Source organism: Tympanuchus pallidicinctus, unplaced genomic scaffold (genome assembly GCF_026119805.1).
Source record: "Tympanuchus pallidicinctus isolate F22 unplaced genomic scaffold, pur_lepc_1.0 scaffold3, whole genome shotgun sequence".
Lineage (NCBI taxonomy): Eukaryota > Metazoa > Chordata > Aves > Galliformes > Phasianidae > Tympanuchus > Tympanuchus pallidicinctus.
This window is the reverse complement of record NW_026294747.1, coordinates 62,546,183-62,566,031: the sequence shown is the minus strand read 5'-3', so window position 1 is coordinate 62,566,031 and position 19,849 is coordinate 62,546,183. Positions and strand designations below refer to the sequence as shown.

Genomic DNA, 19,849 nt, shown 5'->3' with positions numbered 1-19,849 from the left:
GTATCACAGTATCACAGGAGACTGCCTGAAGGCCTGGAGTGATCACTCAGGATTTATTGTGCACCAAGTCACAACAATTATGCCCCTATTCTGTATGTAGGGGATTGGTGCATATTAATTCTGAGAATTGTGTTGCCCTTCCCAGATTTATTTTCTTTTTCCATTTGTGGTGAGGGCAGAAGCAATGGGCTTAAGTCCTCCATATGGCTGAGAAGAGCACAGCTTCATATGTCCCTGGGTGATTAGCACAAATAGAAACCAGACCCCAGTTTCCATATCAAAGGATGATGGGACTGGACCTAACCACTTTTCACATTGAGTTATGAAGCTTTTGTGCAAAGACTAGGCATATAAGCCTTAGCCAAGAGATGTGATTATGCAGATTGCCCTCTTTTGTTCTATTACTCCTCAGCCCCTGAGAGAGTCTAAAGCAACTTAAGACTCCTGGAGCATGTAGGAGTGGGCAAACCACAGAACAGAGTTTGAGTTAGTCTGTTCACAAATACCTTACAGGACTATTATCTCATGTGCACAGGGCTGCCAAAGATATCTGGATGGCAGCTCTTCTGCTGAGTGGTTAGCTCTTTTCCAAATTGCATAACCCTCTGTCTCTGACCAAATCAGAGATGCTCTGAATTGCTGAGTGCTGAGGAGTCACACAGTTACTGCCAATGGAGGGATTTTTTTCTAAACAGTATTTTACATCTCTTAGGGAAGGCCAAAGAAGGATTAATTGTGCCTTTGGATTGGGGAATCCCTTGGAAATGAGTTTGATCCGACTATCTATTGCTGATAATTGCACTGACTCTTTACAGCCTTGACTGTACTGCTGTAGTGTATCAATCAAGATAATTATTCCTCCTTTTGACTATGCTATGTGGGATTGAGCAGAGATTTTTCTACAGAAGATGAAGCAGTAGACAGATTTATTACTTGGGCAGCTCAAGACAGCTTTTTCCAAGGCCAGGACTCAGTATGGATCCATGTGATATCTGAATGACAGAGGATTAGATTCCTCTCTGCCACAACCAAAGGAAGAAAGAGCCTTGCAGTTGAGGAGTCAGACCTTAAAACACAACCAATCTCTATCATTTCATTCTTTTGCTCTAACAAAGTGACTGTGGTAAAGAGCCCGATGTCTGCTTCTTGGTTAGACACAGTCACTGCCTCCACAGCCCTACTAACACTGCTGCTGCCAGTTAAGAGAGGTCAGTGCAAAATACTGATTGTCTCATACAGAAACGTTAGAAAATAAGGTGTGAGATCAAGACCAGCTGGTAGATAGCACCAGATTCCAAGGTAGGCAGGTGGTCTAAACTATAACAGAAGGAAATGCCTTTGCACATATGGTCTTTAATGAGGCACTACTTGGGCACTGGGTGAACAGGACAAAGAAGTACAGAGGATGTGGCTTGAGGTTTTGGCTGATGTGAAGTTGGAGGTCTGGAATAAAATGAAAGGTGGGGTTTTTACAACTCTTTTCTGTGATTTCCAGCAGGATAGGGACACCAGGAGGGCAGGCACACCTACTCCAAAGTCACAGCTGACTCTAAGAAGCTTTTCCTAACCTGGTAATGCAGTCTCCAAGTACTCCTGCCAGTAGGAAGAGGGATCTCTAAGATGCAAGGGTGAAGGTGAGAGGCAATCTTGCTTGCCCTCTTTCTCACATACAGTTGCAGAAGGGACAGGATGCCCACCCAGGGAGATCTGGGTGGGTGCAAGATGCCTCAATATATACAGTCCTGGTGCCAATAATTAACACATGTGAGACTGATGAAAGAAGTCAATGAGGGATGATTATTTTGCTGCCCTCATGAGAGTTTCTTCTCCCTCCAGTCCTACATCTGGTAGCAATTTTACAGCTCCAAACAGAAAGGAAGTAGATGAGAGGGGCTTAGTCAAGCTCAGGCCCATATGAGGAGAGCAGAGACAGTATGCTAGAAGGAAACAGACAGAATTTGGGAAAGCTGTTTTGCTTCCCATAACACCTGCGTTCTGCTGCAAAAGATGGAAAGGTGTATGGATTTTTTGTGTGATCTCCCATGCGTTACTTGGGCTTTGGGTATGGCAATAAGGGCTGTAAATCCATGAGTGTAATTCTTGCACCCTTCAGACCCCTTGAGTTTCCAATATATTGTGCTATATAATCTAACTCAAAAAGCAGTTTCTTGGGCTGCCTCACTCACATGCTCCAACCTAAGCATTGCAGGGTTGAGGGGAAGGGTTGGGATTGTCCCAGCCATGCAGTCTGATTTGCTGTGGGAGCACTCACCATGCACCTTGGGCACCTTGGCTTTCAGGTGTCGCTCGCACTTGGCCTTGGCTTTTAGCAGTAGAAAGATCTGCTCCTCTTTGGTGATGACATCATCAGCATCCACCTGCAGCGATGGGAAGAAATGAGGTTAAACCTCAGCATGGAAGAGCAGCAGGACACAAACTACCGAGATAATGCAAGTGTGATCTGAATGCAAAATCTCCATTGCATAAGCAGTTTTCTCTACCAGCCTTGCTCTTCCCATCTTATTTCAGCAATTGGTGTCCCAAGCAACAGCTTTTGCAAGATGCCACATGGAAACACCTGTGCACATGGCAAAGGAAGTGCACATTCCAATTGCTTATATCTAGAACATGCATGTACCCAGGAAGGGAGAGATTTCTTGGGTAGCATACCTCAGCTAGGAGAGATGAGGCTATTCCCCAAGGGAAAAAAGCATAAATAATATTGGCGCAGCATTTTTTAAACATTGGTCTTTTGGGAACATAGAAGTATAGTTAAATATAGCACTTAGAGAATGGCAAAGCAACGCTGTGCTTCCTGACATCAACCTCTTGGATAACACTGCCAAGGGTTAAATCATCAAAGGCTTCTCCCTTTAACAATCACAGCTTGGCATCAGTTTCCAACTTCTCATTCAGGCCTTCAGCCATGAGGCATCAGGTTCTATCAACATCGTTAGAGGAGTTAATGAGCTGACAGCATCTGTCTCTAAAGACTGAGGAACATCATCCTCCAGAGGTCAAGCTACAATAATGAGGAAGGGGTACAGGCAGAATTCTTTTCCCCAGAAACTACTTGCTGATACAAGATGTACAAGGCCCTCCAAGGCACTTGCTGGTTATGAAAACCCATCCTGCATCATGAAGATGGTGCATTCCCACTAGGCAAGGCTGCCTTCTGAAAGTATAGAGCAGGCTGGACCTACAGGTCCTTTGGTTGTTATAGCATGTAGATTTTTGACCTAATACAACACGGCTGCTTTCACTGGGAAAAAATTCTTTACTCAGAAAGTGATGAGGCACTGGCACTGCTGCCTGGAGTGGTTGTGGATTCCCTGTCCCTAGAGATGCTCAAGGCCAGGTTGGATGGGGCCCTGGGCAGCCTGATCCAGTCGGTGCCAACCAGCCCATGGCAGGGGGTTGGAGCTGGGTGATCTTTGAGGTCTCTTCCAACCCAAGCCATTCTATGCCCACCTTACCCTCTAGGTGTTCTATGATCTGCAGTGAGTAAGGACAACTGTGGATGGTATCTACCCGCTAGCATGCCTTCCTATTGAACACATACTTGTGAGATCTTTCAGGTTTGGGTCAACCGTGCTTTTCTGTCACATGCAGCAGAAGAGTCTCTGGGATATTGGGGCTAGGATCCACAAAATCACCTCAAAAGCTAATTTAAAGAATGAAAGATCCACATACGGTGCCCCCGAGAGGAAGCTGGTGGCTGAGGTACTGGACTGAAAGAAGAAAGTGATGTAGTAAGTTGGATAAAATCACTGCTCCCTTCACCGCCTCCATTTCCCTAACATTAGTCTGCTTTGATTAGACTATGAAAGCAATAGGAGCAGCAGTTATGTTCCTCTGGATTTACATAAAACTTAGCAGTAACTTGTGATAGTGTAATGTAATCAAGAAGGGCTCCTGTATTGTGTTATAGAAATAAACTGTTGTTTTGTTTGTTTGTTTGTTTTTTAATATATAAACTTATATTGACTGCTGGTGAGATTGGCACCACTGTACATCTGTAATGCTAAAACTTATGGCAGCACTCCATATCCTGATGGATTGAGCAGGTCTAAGCATCAATGCAAAGTACAAGCAGGCAAAGGAAAACACAAGAAAGAGAAGAAGTGAATTACTGATGAGAAGGAAACCTGTAGACAGGTTGTAGAGTCTGCCTAGAGTCTGAAGCAGGGCAAGAATGTTATTTCATTTTATTCCCCCCAAACTTCCATCTTCAGAACATAATAATAATGGTTAATTAAGTCCTACTCAGCAGTAAATGCAGATTCTAGTTCACATGCTCTCTATAGAGGGGAACAGTGGATGTTTGAGCAGCTGATGTAGTAACAGACACGCAGATGAGTATCTAGATCTGATAATGGGATTCTGAGTAAAACAGAAGTTAGTTTTTCATGTTCTTGGAAAAAAATCCACATTAAAATCCCTCGTCAAAACCACATTAATGTTAATGCAAAAGAAAGCCACCCCTTTCCAGATGTTTGGCCACTCCAATTTAAGGCAACATCCAGCATTTCAACTCTTTCATTGGAAACATAAAACCTTTGGGTTAAATCCTGCTGTCATTTATAGCTGCACAAATCCTGAATGATTCCACCAAAGCCAGAGGAGTTAGTCTGGATTTATAGTGGCTGAATGGAGCAGAGTGTGACCTCAGGCATTTCAAATAATTCATCCCTTCTGTGCTTCACCCTGAGACTCCTTCAGCCATTCTTTGTGAGGGGGCAGCTCCTGCCAGCAGGATGTATGGTCTCCAGGCCAGGCACAGAAAATAAATTTTATTTCCCAGAAGCAAAGCTGAAGCACCAAGCACTGTGCCCAGAGAAGAGTAGAAAAGCTAGAACAGGGCTTGGAACTGAATCTAGGCTGATATGAGTACAGAGAGAAACGTTTGAGGTTTTGCTGATTCTAGGTGTCCCTGTTTGAGCAGGGTGTTGGACCTCCAGAGATCCCTTCCAACCTCAACCCTTCTGCGATCCTCCTTGGCTGAGGAAGACGAAACGTTCATGTAAACATGCACATGAAAAAGAATAGGTATTTTCATGAAGTCCTCTGGCTTTAAGGAGTCAAGTGGTGGCATCATCCCTGGTGGTGCTCAAGAACCATGAAGACGTAGCACTGAGGGTCAGTGGGTATGGTGGGAATGGGTCAATGGTTGAACATGGTGATCTCAGTGGTCTTTCCCACTCCCTTTCCCATTCCCTTAATGATTCCACGATAATGCCCTCAATAATATTCTTTAGCCTTTGATTAGCCACAAAGAGCTCAGGCAGTTGGAACAAATTGTCTTCAGATCCCTTCCAACTAAACCATTCAACTTCAAGAAAAATCTAAAATGCTGTTCTTTTGCTGCTGAATAATTCATGTTAAACACCTACAAAGCAAAACTGGTCCAACTGTTGGATACAATGGCTAAATGCAGTCCTGTGAACAGCAAAAAATATGCAGCCATGCTTTCTGTTGCTATGATGGAATTTGGGAACAAGTTTTAAGACTGTAAAAAATTATCTTTTTTTTTTTTTTTTTTTCCAGTATATTTGACCATTATGCTGACCATTTTCAGTCAGCATGGATACACAATGTGCAAGCTTTCAAATGGTATGGATAGAGCTGCAATCAGACATTTAGCTCAGAAGTCTGATCAAGCCTCTCTACTGGTCTTTCATAAGCCCTATCTTAACAGAGAGGAATATCCCTCACTTAACAGTCATGCCTTATTCACATCATCTAGTTGCAAAATAGATAGACTCAAGAAATTAGACCTATTTCCATCAGACTTAGCAAAGGTTCCTTTTTGACAAAACAGTCTTGATACCTGATCCAAATAAACTGTGAAACGGCCTTGCTGAAATCATTAACATATGGGTACATCAACTTATTTTAATCTGAATATCCCCAGGCAGCAAAATAAGTGGCTCCACTTTCTGATGCAGGAAGATCTTGAGTCACTGGCTACCAGAAACCAGAATCTGACAGCTGTAGGAACTGTCTCTAGTTCCAAAGGCTGAAAGCTCCTGGGGATGCTCTACCAGAACAGGTCAACTCAATAAATCTATTTTTACGTTCCTATGGATACTTTTTCAAGGCAATAAAACATCATATCCTGCTGTGCATCTAAAAAAAAAATGCATGTACACTTAAGATGTGCTATGCTCAGCAGAACCTATTGTGTGCACCTGCTCTTCAGGACCAGGCAAAAGTAGATGAAGGGAAGGCACCAGATGTATTTCTTTCAAGCTATAACCTGCATAGATTTACATATTCAACACTTCATCATTTTTCACTAAGAACCTCTCCCACCTGCCTGGAGCTCACCTATTTACAGCTCAACTCCTTACTCTCTAATTCACTGGACACACATTAGTCAGCAGAAAGAAATTATTATAATATCTCACAAAGATAAAACCTGCCTCATTAGCCAACACAGGCCATCTATAAAAGCATTTACCTATCTGGGGTGTGTGAGTGTTTGTTTATCCAGGGTTCCTTAATACTCACTGCATATTCAACCACAGATATCAGTGGAGGTTCATGCCAAGCTACCAGCTGAACCAAGTCAGATCAGCTGTGCTTTTTTACAATTATAAAAAGACATGAATCAGGTAAAGGGGTTTTTCTTTTTTAGAACCTGAAGTGAAGACAGAGCTTTTTATCCCAGAGTTTTCCCAGGTGGGGATGATGATTTCCTTTCTTTCCTGGTGGACAGACATAAGTTCATAAGTTATGCTGTTGTCCTTTTTTATCTATCTCTAATACCTAATTTCTCTTTGTGTAAGGGTTGCTTGGTTTCCTTCTACACACTGGACAATGGTTGCAATGATAATATTTTAGAAGCTCTCAAAGTCTTTTTCTTTGTATGTGGGAATTTAATTTATGAGAGTTAAACTTGGTTTTATTTCAGGGTGAAGCATGCCTCTAATATAGAAAGAGAATACCTTAAAAACAAATAATCAGCAAAACAAAGCCTTCCTGTAAAACTTCTATTTACAGGAACGTTCTGTGTGAGGTGAGTTTCCCAATTGCTTCTATTGCTATTGGCTTAATAACAAGTATGGATCCAGGTCAAGAGCTGAGGGTATGGATGCTTTGACAGCTCTGCACCCCTGCAATGTCAGATTTTTTGGGAACAGCTTCGATTTTACTCCCAAAGCAGGTGGCACAAAACATGATTGCCCTGAAGAGTGAGAGGTTCTTTGGGCACCTGCAATCTGCACTAACAGGTCACTTGAGGAGAGCTGACAAGATCTGCAGAAGGTAGGAGCTCAATTTTCACTGACTTGAACTGTGAAGGCAAGAAAAGCATTTGAGGAAAGTCACAGATAGGTATATCCATCTAACTTAGTAGGATGAGGTCAGTGTGCCCCTGCAGACAGTAATCTCTGAAGAAGATCTGACAGCAAATCCTTTTCCATGAGCCCTTCCTAACGTGCTTCAGAATTAATTCCTGCATTGAGCATATTTGACATGAAATTTATATAGACTCACAGATGTAACAGGCCTGGAAGCACACAAATAGGTGCAGGGGGTCAGCTTTGCCCTGCTCTTCTGCTATTAATGAATGCATCTGAGAGTGATGGGGTCTCTTGCCTGGACTCCCCAGTTTTGCCAGTTCTCTCCCCTCAACTTCCCAGCACTGTTTTGTTTTCTTTTTTTTTCTTGTCAGAAAAAAAGAAAGTTCCCTGTGGGGAACAGATTTAAGTTATTTTCTCTTCCCTTTGTTCAGAGAATGCAAAAATACAAAGCAGGAGACAGGTCAAGCTGGGAAGGGTGAAATGACAATGCTATCCAGAGCCTGTTAAATATCTTTTTATTATTATTTATTATTATTATTTTTTCCCTCTCTTCCTTTGCCCCCAGAGGAGGCCACAGGCTAATTATGATAATGTTTTCTTGTATTTCCATTTCGTTGGCTGATCTCCCAGCCACTAAAGTAAACCCCAAATCTCAACGGGGAGGTCATATTCATCCTTGTTTATGGGACTCATTTTCAGAAATAACACTATCCTTTTTGTGAAACTTCCCTGGCAGCAGCTCAAAAAAATAGCTGAAGGCAAACAGATTCCTTGGTCAGGGTTGAGAGCATCGCAGCTGCTGGAAGAGCCCAGTGCAAGGGACTGCTGGTGATCACCACCTTGGAGGGCAGTAGGCTGGGTAGCTGGAGAAGGGAGAGGGGTATGAGAAAGAAGGGGTCTGTTGTGACAGGACAAGGGGAAATGGTTTCAAACTGAAAGAGGGGAGGTTTAGATTAGATATAAGGAAGGATTTTCTTATGATATGAGGGTGGTGAGGCACTGGCACAGATTACACAGAGAGATGCCCCACACCTGAGTGCACTCAAGGTCAGGCTTGATGGGGCTCTGAGCACCTGATGGAGCTGTAGACATCCCTGTTCATTGCAGGGGAACTGGCCCAGATGGCCTTTGAGAGTCCCTTCCAACTCAAACAATTCTACGAAAAGGTAAATACGAAAATGAAACCTGCTCTACTAAATTTTGCAAGAATCAAGATACCTGTTCAGATCAGGAGGTTAACCCAACAATGTTTAACCTGGTTAGAGGTCAGCCTGGGGTGCGGTGGCCTGGCAATGCAGACACATGGCAAATCTAAGTCATGCCCCAGAGTAGCAATTCAGCTGCCTCTTATAGAAGCTGATGTGGCCACTCTACATAGAGTGAGGCAAATTGTTACCACGGAGCTTGTGGTAACACTGGGTTGCTCAGAAGAAGGAAAAATTGGCTGCATGTAGGAGATCAGGAGCATAGAGTGTTGCATGGAATTGATCAGTAGTGGGATAGCAATGTAGAATGGGGGAAGAATTGAGGTTCTGACATCTGTTTTTATCTTTTCTTCTTTTTTTCTTTTTTTCTTTTTTCTTTTTCTTTTAATGAATGGGTTTAAGTGAGAAGGGAGCGACCCTCTGTTATTTTGTCATTGCATTCAGGTATCTGTTTTTCTCTTTTTATCCTGTGCCTCTGCAAATGAGTATTTGTGCAAGCCTGCAATTCCTGACCACGGGGCCCTGCTGATTTACTGATGAACCCTGTCAAGTATAGAACCAGTAATTTGTACACATTCTCTTGGACAAACTGTACCTTGTGCAATCTCTGTTAGTAGATCTGCCAGTCCTATAGCAAAGTGGGATCTGCCAGGCTGCAAAATCTAAATGTGATTCATACAAGAGGAGAGGATCTGGTACTTCAAATTTCAGTGGCAGCTGACAGCATCTCCTTTATGGAGGGACAGAGCAAAGTAAATACAGATAAATGGTGCTTATTCTATTCCAATTTGGGCAAGACTGGACTTTCGTGTGTTGCTGGCTTTTTTTTTTTTTTTTTCCCACTGCACAAACATTTTAATTCCCTTTTCTTATTTACTGCTACCTCTGTGCATCTTCTCTGGCTGCCTGAGATTATCATTACTCTGTGTAAAAACTATGCAGAAACAACAAAAAATGCACTGGGAGCAAGCTGCTGCAAACAGGTTCCGCCTCAGGGGAGACTGGGGAGTGGGACTTGTTCTGCCTTGAGGGACTTAGAATCATAGAATCATAGAATCACTAAGGTTGGAAAAGACCTAAAAGATCATCCAGTCCAACCGTTCACCTATTCCCAATAGCTCCTACTAAACCATGTCCCTCAACACAACATCCAGTCTTTCCTTGAACACCCCCAGGGACGGTGACTCCACCACCTCCCTGGGCAGTCCGTTCCAGTGCCTGACCACCCTTAGTGTACCTGAATACACATCATTTCCAACTTTAAAAGAAAATGTGGTTTGCAACTAATTTCCTGTCAGATTAATGCTGGAAAGATTTAAAAATACATAAAGCTGGAGTAACAGTTGGTCCAGACAGAGATGCACTAGCCACATCAGCGGCATAATCCATTGCCAGCTGTTAATGGCAGAAGCTGTGGGAGTGGAGGCTGTGATAAGCTCAGGCCAACAGGCTGTTGAGGAAGATGGTGGGAAGAAGGTCAGTTCATAGCAGAAAGTCCTATTCTTGGATTTTGGAACTGATAGCCCAGGGATGTGATGGATGCCCCATCCCTGGAGATAATGTCAGGCTGGATGGGGTTCTGAGCACCTGATGGAGCTGTGGATGTCCTTGCTCATTGCAGAAGAGTTGGAGTAGATGGTCTTCAAGGGTCCCTTCCAACTCTATGACTCAGGTTCACCTATGAAAAGAAGTCCTGGTGGGTGCTCAGCTGAGCACTCTGTATGGTTATTCTACCATGTACATGTGTGTCCCGCACTCCATTCCACTTACAGAGCCAGTAAATAAATTCTAGGAGATGGCTTAGTGCTTTTAAAGGCTGAGATAATGAAGATTGGTCTGGGATAATAAAATAGTATGGCCTGAAGACAGAAGGCTGAAAGGAGGGGGATACCCAAGAGGGACCCGGCTAAGAAGGAGATTGGGGTGAGGTAGTTGATGTGAGGGGGAAGAAGAGCTGATGAATCCTGCTGAAGTGGGATGCTGTCCAGGGGCTGGGGAAGCATAGAGAGGTGAGCACATGAGATGTTCTGCCTGTTATTCCCAGCCTCCCAGAGGGTAAATTAAGTTGGTGGTTTTGCCTTAATCCCTCGACCACATCACCCAAACCACTGCCTGCTCCAGAACAGCAGTAGGTCTCTGCTCCTGCTAGCTGAGCTTGGGGACCCTGTGCTGCATCTATGGAAAGCCGAATAGCTTCCTGCTGTGCTTAGAGACATGTCAGTGCTTCCCAAGACTGCCCTCATCAGGCTGGCTGCAATCTGCTCTCCATCCTGTTCTCAGAGCCTGATATTCTGTGGTTAAGAGGTCCCCATAAACTTTTGAGAACTTTCCTGTTTATCACTGTCTTGATGCCCTGCTGGGAGAAGACCATCTAGTTCCAACCTCTTGGACATTTTCTAATGCAATCCAGGTATCAGCGTGGATTTCCCACGACTGCTGTAATAAGAAAGATGGCAGGAATGGGAAAACAGAAGAATGTCCATAGGAAGATGTTGTGCAGAATTGGAAATGCCTCATATGAGGAATGAATGGCATTTAAAGATCTGCAATGTCTAACACTAGCATGGCAAAGTGAGGGCCCTGCAACTTCTTGAGTTTCAGCCAGGAAAGGATATTGATCCTGTGGGAATCTACTGTCTATGTCATACCATGTCCACATCACACATTACTAGCACTGATGAATGCATTTCCACGTGCTACGTGGATGTATGCAATTTGTCATCGCTAGGAGGGATGGAGGACACATCTGGTCCTGCAGCACATATGTCTGCTGTTCCTTGGAGAACAGTTCAGGCTGAGTTGGTCTCACTGATACTCTTCCAACTTCACTTGCTCTCACTTCTCCTTGGGGAAGCTTCATCCTTCCAGCAGCACAGGCAGAAGGAGAAGAAAATCTGCTTGAATAAAGCTCAACTTCCAGACTCATCATAACTCATGCTAAAGGGAATTAACTGATTTTAATGTGGATGGAACACAGATGTCCACTTTATTTGATGATAATGGCAAAAGATTTTTGGAGGTTGAGGTGATACCACGACAGCAATAGAACAGGTCTTTTATCATCCTTGTCTCTTCCACACTCTTGAAGATGATTACCTGTGTGTATCTCCTTCTCTAGCCATCCTGTCATGTAAATGCCTGTCTTACTATGTCTCGTGTTTTGCAATCAGCACCTGCAGTTCATCAAGGGGAACTGACATTTAAGGTACACTTCCAGGATACAGAGTTTTAGGAGAACATCTCCCTAACTAAAGTTATTGCTTTCCTTCTTTGCATCCCTGGAGCAAATGAGGTGGAACCCAAGAGGCTGAGCTATGAGAAGTTCCTTCCAAGCAAGGACAAAACTCATGACAACTGCTTAGCTGTGCTGCCAAGCAAAAGTGGTCTTCCTGGTAATTAGAAGATGGTGTTGGTGTAGAGAGGTCAGCAGTGATCAGTACTGGTTTGAGTTATATTCTTGAGTCACGAACAGCACACGTTACACTCCACACTTGTGCAACACAGTTACTGTAGTCATGAATGATTAATCCCAACCTAAAGCTAATGTCTAATATGTTCGGATTAATTATGACCTAAGACCATCCAGGTCTTAACTCTGACTACATCAGATTCAAAATAGGCATCTGCTGGGCATCCAAGCTCAAGAGCTCAACCCACCAACTGTCCTCTCACAGAGGCAGGGACCGTAAGGTTTAAACTCAATCTAGAAAAGCTGGTGTATGCAATTCAATCTACCGAAGGATGCAGGAATGTTCCTTGGTGTCCACTTGGCAAACATGAAGTTGAATGTGATTCTTGAAGCTCTTGCGACTTGGGATCATGCTGGCTGTTAATGGAGCCTCTGTCTGTGCCCAACTGGCTGAAAAAGCAGGAGGGATGCAAAAGGAAGCGGAGGTCATTCTGAAATTGTTTTGATGTGCTCACATCAGCACATCTGTCTCAAACCTAAGGAATGATACAATGAAGTGTTTTGTAAGACCCTCCATTTCCCAGTGTGTGAACATAGGTACAGAAGTGATTTCTCTCTTCTTCCCTCATTCTTTGGAAGCAGATGGTTTCTTTGGGACCATACTTTCCTATCTACTAATTGTGATTATCTCACAATTTTCAAGATTCGGAGGGGATAGGCATCGATTTCTGCCCTATTTCCATTTACATTTTTTCAGTCTTCCAGGAGTGGAGTCTGTTAGGCCATGAAAATGGCTTTTTTTTTTTTCTCTTTTATTTCTTTTATCATTTGCAAAGGAGCTGGGGGTTAGAAAGATCAATATGTTCTGTGGGGGTGTACTTGGGAGGAGAATGCCAACAGCCTTTCTTAGCTCTCCAAACTGCACAGAGGCTGGATTATCTGCATTTCACAGTTAACAGCTGTTGCTTATCTGAAACCAGTCAATACCATTAATGATGAGAATGAAAGACTCTCAGTAGAGTGTCTAGTTGAAAGCCATTTAGGAGCAATTAAGAGTGGTCTAAGAGTTAAGCCTGTTTTTTTTTTTTTAAGAAGTAATAGCACACAAATATTTTCGATTTTCTTTCAAATCATACCAAGCTTTTCCTACACTGCTTGTGAAATACTCATTAAGAAGTCATCTCCAACTCTGTTTAATATGAAAGGTTCCTTTTTTTTTTTTTTTTCTGCAGGGAAGGTGCAGCTGGAGATGCATTTCTTTTTGGTGGCATCACTTTTAAGCACATGCAACCAGAGTCACTCTTGGACCACTGGGCAATAGAAGGCAGAGCTGAGTGCATCTGGGAAGGCTCTGGGCAAAAGAGGCAGAGGGAAGGGGAAAGCAATGCCAGGCTGCAACACGAGCACCTCCTTCTCTGGGGTGCACTGGCTTCATGGACTAGATTTCCATGCAATAGGACCACACTGAGGACATCCCTACCTTATCACATGACTCCTCCAGTATTCCACCTCACTTTGTAGTCATGACACATTCCTCACTCATTAAGGAGAACAACAGCCTCAACTGGGCGTTCAGCTGAGCTCAGAGCCTGGTCAGGCAGCTTTTTAATATATGAGGTATCTAAGTACCTACGTGCATCTCTATCACCTGAAGTGAATGCCTGTATGCCTTTGAAAAGTGAGCATGGGATTCTGCCATTTTCCCGCAGTTTCTCACAGGCACAGCAAACATCACCTTTCCTTGTCTTATCTGTTTTGGCCTCATCTTTGTGTTCACTGATGTCTCAATGGAAGAGGGAGAGGCAGATTTCAGAACAGACCTCTGCAATGAGCAGCAGTGACTTGGAGAAGCATTCAGCTTCCTTCCATAGGTGTCTACTTACAGTGGTATATATATGCATATATATATATGTATATTGCTGTTCTGTGCCTGGCAAATCATCAGCTTTTTGCTTGAAGACTTGACTGAATTTCCAGTACAGCTGTTCCAGGCCATGATGTGATTGATTTTTTTTTCCCCTTTTCTTTCTTTCTTTCTTTTTTTTTTTTTTTTTTTTTTTAATTTGGCTTATTCTTTCATTTTTCTCTTTCAATTTTTATTTTTTTATTTTTATTTTTTATCTTTCAGCATGCTGCTGAGCCCTGATCAGTGATAAAATACAAGACCACACAGTGGCCCTATACAGCCCATTAATTTTATGAGGGAGGCAAAGTCTTGGCATGTCACCCCTACTGCAACTTGGAGACCTGGGACACCAAATCTCCCAGGTCAGGCCAACCTGCTCCTTTCCAGAATCCTGTGTGCATTCTGCTCTCGGTGCCAGATCCAGATGTGTCCAATCTCTAATCCCAGCATTTTCCCGGCCAGATTTAGCAAAGACACATCCTGGAGCCATGGTCCAGCCCTCTGCTCTTCTCTCCCATCTGGGGAAAAAAATCACTGAAAGCTGAACTCATTCTTCCCATCTTTGATGTCAGAGAAGAGTTTTGGTGGATGTTCCTGAGATGTTTCTGCTACAAATGGTCATCCCACATCCCTCAGCCTGCTGCCTCAGTACTGGGGATGTGGGATTCACTTCTGCCAGGTCACGTCCACTGGGGTGATGCTACCACTCGTGGACCGCAGGGAAATGAATATTTGTGCCCTCTGCATGCTGTGCCAATGGTGTGGGCCAGGCAGGTATGGGCTGAATGCTGTCTCTCCTCCTCTGCACTGTATGTGCCAGCAGCCACAGCTGAAAGCAGAGAAACCTCAGCTTGCAGCACAGCAGCAGTGTCTGTTTGCTCCGAGGTGCACCTCACGTACCCCATTGCGTGGGACATGCTGAGCAGCACGGCCAGTTGCTGAGGTCAGTTATGAATGACAGATGCCAATGTACAGTTAGGGCACAGCAAAGATAGAAGCTAGCATGGCTTTAGGCAGGAAAGTTGTCCCTTGAGGAGTGTAGCCATTGTGGTGGGGGTCAGGGCACTGTGACAATGCTGCATCTACAGATGCACCTCAGTGGGCTTCATGTCATCTGAGCTTAGGGATCAGTGCAGAGAAATAGGAGCACGGGGATCACCTCTTGAAGCAGACATCTCCCAAAGAAGGCCCGTTTGTCTGTGCTGGCTGTTGGCTGTTCAGCTCTGGGCATCTTTGTGACCACAGGAAGGATATTGGTTACAGACAGTGCCCAAGGCTGAAGGTGCTTTTCCAGCCAAGTGGTGGAGACTCAATGCTTTGCAGAGGTGTTACGGGTGAATCATATCATCCTGCACTGTTCTCTGCTCACTGTTCTCTCTGTTCTTATGCTGTGATGCATGCAGCAATGTACATTCATGCTGTACCCTCCAAAAGAAGGTGTCTGCATCCAAACTGTTGGTTGAAAGTGATCTCAGATGCATGATGTCTCTGAGTAAGGGAGAAGGCTCTTTGGCCTGAGCAAAAAGCACATAGGGACCACACTGCCCATTTAATGGTAGAGATAGCTGCAAGCCCAGAGCCAGGAACTTTTCCAGTTTATGTGCAACTTTTATTGGTAATCACAGAATCATCAAAGTTGGAAAAGACCACTAAGATCATCTTGTCCAACCATCAGCCTATCCCTCCCATGCCCACTGAACTATGTCCCTCAGTGTCACCTCCACCCTTTTCCTGAACACCTCCAGGGATGGTGACTCCACCACTTTCCTGGAAATCAGAGAATGATAGAATGGTTTGGGTTGGAAGGGATCTTTAAGATTATCCAGGTTGCTCACGGCCCCATCCAGCCTGGTCTTGAACACCTCATAGAGTCAGAGAATCACTGTTGTTGTAGGGCCGATAGCAGAATTCATGGGTCCAAAATCTGGAAGCTGTGAAGGAAAAAGTCTACACTAGGCTGCTTTGGTCTCTGATGAAAATCTCTCTGTTGCATGGAGACCTGCATGGAGACCATGGAGACTCTTCGCTTTGAGTTCCTACAGCAAGATGTATGCTCAGAGCAGCATCCAAATCATAGAATCATAGAATCATATAATGGCCTGGGTTGAAAAGGACCACAATGCTCATCCAGTTCCAACCCCTCTGCTATGTGTAGGGTCACCAACCAGCAGACCAGGCTGCCCAGAGCCACATCCAGCCTGGCCTTGAATGCCTGCAGGGATGGGGGCAGCCACAGCCTCCTTGGGCAACCTGTTCCAGTGCCTCACCACCCTCTGCATGGAAGAACTTCCTCCTAATATCTAACCTAAACTTCCCCTGTCTCAGTTTAAAACCATTCCCCCTTGTCCTATGATTATCCACCCTCGTAAAAAGCCATAAAACTGAAGGCATTGATGTGAGACATGACAGTGAATTAGTGTTGTAGATTCAAGTCCAGCAGCTAAATGGCTTTAGGGAGAGCAGCACACACTACAGACTCCTGGCAGGAAAAAGGGTACGTGAGTTACTATGACTTGCTCAGGGTGTTTGGGGTGTCCATCCTCCCAGACAGACTACACCCAGTCAGTGCTACCAGGTTCCGACCTTGGTTGCACGTAGGCAAGTGCAAACAAACCTTTGGAGCAGGAAAGGGAGGTGGATAAGGGGGAGGTGGCAAGGCTTGGCGAGTCTCTGAATGTCTGGCCTGCCCAGCCCTCAGACCAAAAACCAGAGTCCTGCCCTGGTTTGGTGGGCATTGTGCAACAACGTGGCCTGGTGGCATCTCCAGGGTTGCTGCAGCACAGTGCACGTATTCTCTGCAGCTCTGGAGTGTGCGACACCACTAATAGCTCTGGAGGAGCTGACGTGCCAGCATTCCTCAGCCAGTGCCAGGAAAGCCGGGCCAAGTACACAAGGAGTTGGCTCCCTTCTGTAATCACATTAAAGGCATTCTCAGGTCTTTCCAGCTTTTGCTGCAGTGATGCATTATCTGTCTCATTGTTCACAGGAGGCTATGCAGACAGCTTGGGCCATGGGAGGAGGCTCTTACTAGGGTGACTTGGCAAGAGCAAGGCTGTGCTCTTGGGGGGGCTTGGTCAGCCACTGTACCATCGCAGAGCACCAGCCTCTTTCCCTTCCTCACTACTGCAAGCAGTTGGGCAATAGAAAGACTAAGCCCATCATAGAGTGGAAAAGACCTCTAAGATGCACAAGTTCAACCCCAACCCACCCCACCATGCCCTCTGACCATGTCCCTCAGTGCTGCATCTCCACAGTTTTGGAACACCTCCAGGGATGGTGACTCCACCAGTCACCAGGGATGGTGACTCCACGTCTTTGGGCAGCCTGTGCCACTGAATCACCACTCTTTCAGAGCAGAAATATTTCCCAATACCCAACCTGAGCATCCGCTGGTGCAAGTTAAGGCCATTACTTCTCATCCTATCAACTGAGGCTCACCCTACATTAGACTGTCAGAAATGCACTTTTTATTGCTTACAGTGCTGGGTTGGCTTCTCTTCTTTTCCCATTTTCCCACAGCATGGATTGTACCACACCTCTGATGTTGCCTTCTATGGCTGTGTGCAAATTATACAATTCTGTGCATTTCCAACATCTTATTTTAGTGAATCTTGGAGACTTTATGGTAATTGCCAGGTCTATAAGCCATTTTCTGCCTAAAATGGTCCACAAAGACCATCTGTTTTAATGGAAAGAGAGACATCACACTGAAATTACTATGTTTGCCAGAGTTTTACCCAGATGACTACTTATCGAAATACATATCAGTATCTCCTCTTAGCATCCTTGAGAGAAATGTGCTAAGGAAAAAAAACTCAACAATAGAATCTGCAAATACATCTCAAAAAGCTCATTTGAGTTTGTCTGTGCTAGTGATAAGGGCTTTATACTAAAAGAGGGGAAATTTAGGCTAGATGGAAGAAATTCTTTACTCAGGGGGAGGTGAGGCACTGGCACTGCTGATCAGAGAGGTTGTGGATGCCTTATGCTGTGGACCTTGAAGATCATTGAGTTCCAACTCCCTGTCATAGGCAGGATTGTCAGCCAACAGATCAGGCTGCCCAGGGTCTCATTCAACCTGATCTTGAATGCTTAACCCCCAGGTAGATGATCCCCCATGATAGATGGGTACAAAACAAGAACTCTCAATATACACTCAGTAAGTACTTTGAAGGCCACGGAATCTGTCCTATCTAAATAATCACTCCATAATTACTGATTATCAGAAAAAAAAGAGATATCAGCTAGTTCAGAAACTTCATGTTTCTAAGTTTAGGCCACAAGTTTAGTACAAGGGATTGAAATAATTATAGTGCCTTCTATAGCTCTTTCTACGTCATGGAGAGAATACTGAACCAAGTAACCATAAACCAGATCTAGCTATAGATACCCCTGCTCACTTCAGTGGAGTTGAACTAGATGACCTCTAACGATCCCTTCCAACTCAAATGATTCTATGATTCTGTGACATAAAACCCATCACTGTGTGCTTATCAACCCTGTAGCAGCTTCAGTTCAAAATGTCCACATGGATGCCAAGGTAGAGCCAACTCTGAGATACCTATCAGCAGAGCAACCCACGATATAGCCCACCCTTGCCCCAGTTGTTTGTGACCTGTGGCTTCCACAAGACTTGCCCTCATGGCTTCTCCCACCCACAGTGCAGCTCCCAGGTAATTGTCCTCCACTGAGGCACTGCCATGCTCCCAACTCCAAACAATGAGATGGATGGATGGATGAAGCAGAGGGCTTTGCAGCAGCTGAGATGATAGAGAGAGCCACTAGGCCTATTTTTATTGAGCAACATCCTAAATCAGGGATTAAGTAATGCCTGAGCGTGTGTACCCTTCTTTATTGGACTAAAACTCAATGCTGTTTATTTGGCAGTAACAATTTGTGACAGTCAGAGAGCTGTCTGGCTCACAGCCCTTTGAGCCTCTTCTGTCCCTTTTCTGGGCCAAGAAAAAAGGCAAAAAAACCCAAAACCTCTCTCTCTTTCTTCCTTTTTTCTTTTTTTTCTGTAGTTTGTCAGATGTCTTACAGAAGTCTGCCCAGATGAGCAGGTCCAGGAGAACAGCTGGTTGTGATGGACCCTTTGCTACCCCAGGCACCACTACAGCAACGCCAAGAAGCACTGCCAAGAGTGCAGAAATCAGGCTACCTTCAATACCAATTTCCTTCCCTCCTTTCCAACTCATTTTGATCTGACCTTAATATCCCAGACATACCTGCTGTCCCTTGAAATGTCCAATCTCCTGGACCTGATTCTGGCTCTTGGTTTTCCTATTCCTCTGCAACAATGAATTCCTTAATCTGACGCATCTCTTCTCAATGAATTATTAAGCCTCCCATTTGAATTTGATCAGGAATTCCCTTTGATCTTTTGCTTTGAGACGCAGTTGTCTCTGGGCATCTTTTTCTCATCGAAGTGCCTTTTCTCAGCCCTAGCCACAAATTGCGTGACGCCTTTACTCCACGAGTTAGTGCTCAGTCAACCCATAGGTGACCCAAGTGACTGATTTTGGGTGACAGTTTCAGACTAACCATAAGCAGAGAAAAAACTGAGTTCCATGAAAGGCACAAGAAATGGGACAAGGTAGATTATCAAAGGAAACAATATACCTTATTGCTTGATCCCCAGTGGGGCAACATTCTCCCTTACTGTCTACATGACTAGGCTGAAGAAGCACTTTTGCAAAAAGGAATATGAACAAATGGAAAATGCTGTAACAAGGCTAAGCAACAATACCTGGTGGGATACAACATGAAAAGGAAGATATATTCTGAGTTATCTGTTGTGTTTTTTTTTCCCCAAGGACATTCCAAAGTCATCTTAGATGTCAAAATTCAAGCTCTGGACTCCCTTTGTAGCCAAAGAGGAAAAATAGATGTTTTCAGCCATGATTGGCTCTATTTTAAATGCCTACTTTTATGTGGACTTCAGTAGTGCCTGATGTATGTCAATAGCATTCACTAGATCTCCATTATTTGTAACGATACAGAAAGATTCCTGCCCCGTGGC

The 19,849-nt window shown here is 44.3% G+C and overlaps 1 protein-coding gene and 1 long non-coding RNA gene across 2 annotated transcripts in view; one reads left to right on the top strand and one right to left on the bottom strand.

Moving 5' to 3' along the window:
• Nucleotides 1–19,849, bottom strand: part of PTH1R (parathyroid hormone 1 receptor) — a 104,107-nt gene that overhangs the window by 49,334 nt on the left and 34,924 nt on the right. The window contains exon 2 of the mRNA XM_052695952.1: nt 2,273–2,378. Coding sequence (XP_052551912.1) covers nt 2,273–2,378 — 106 coding nt within the window. The remainder of the gene's footprint in view (nt 1–2,272; nt 2,379–19,849) is intronic.
• Nucleotides 6,486–19,163, top strand: LOC128086923 (uncharacterized). The gene is made up of 4 exons (XR_008209601.1): nt 6,486–6,684; nt 6,917–7,021; nt 7,169–7,269; nt 18,852–19,163. It is a non-coding gene; the product is annotated as an uncharacterized LOC128086923 (long non-coding RNA).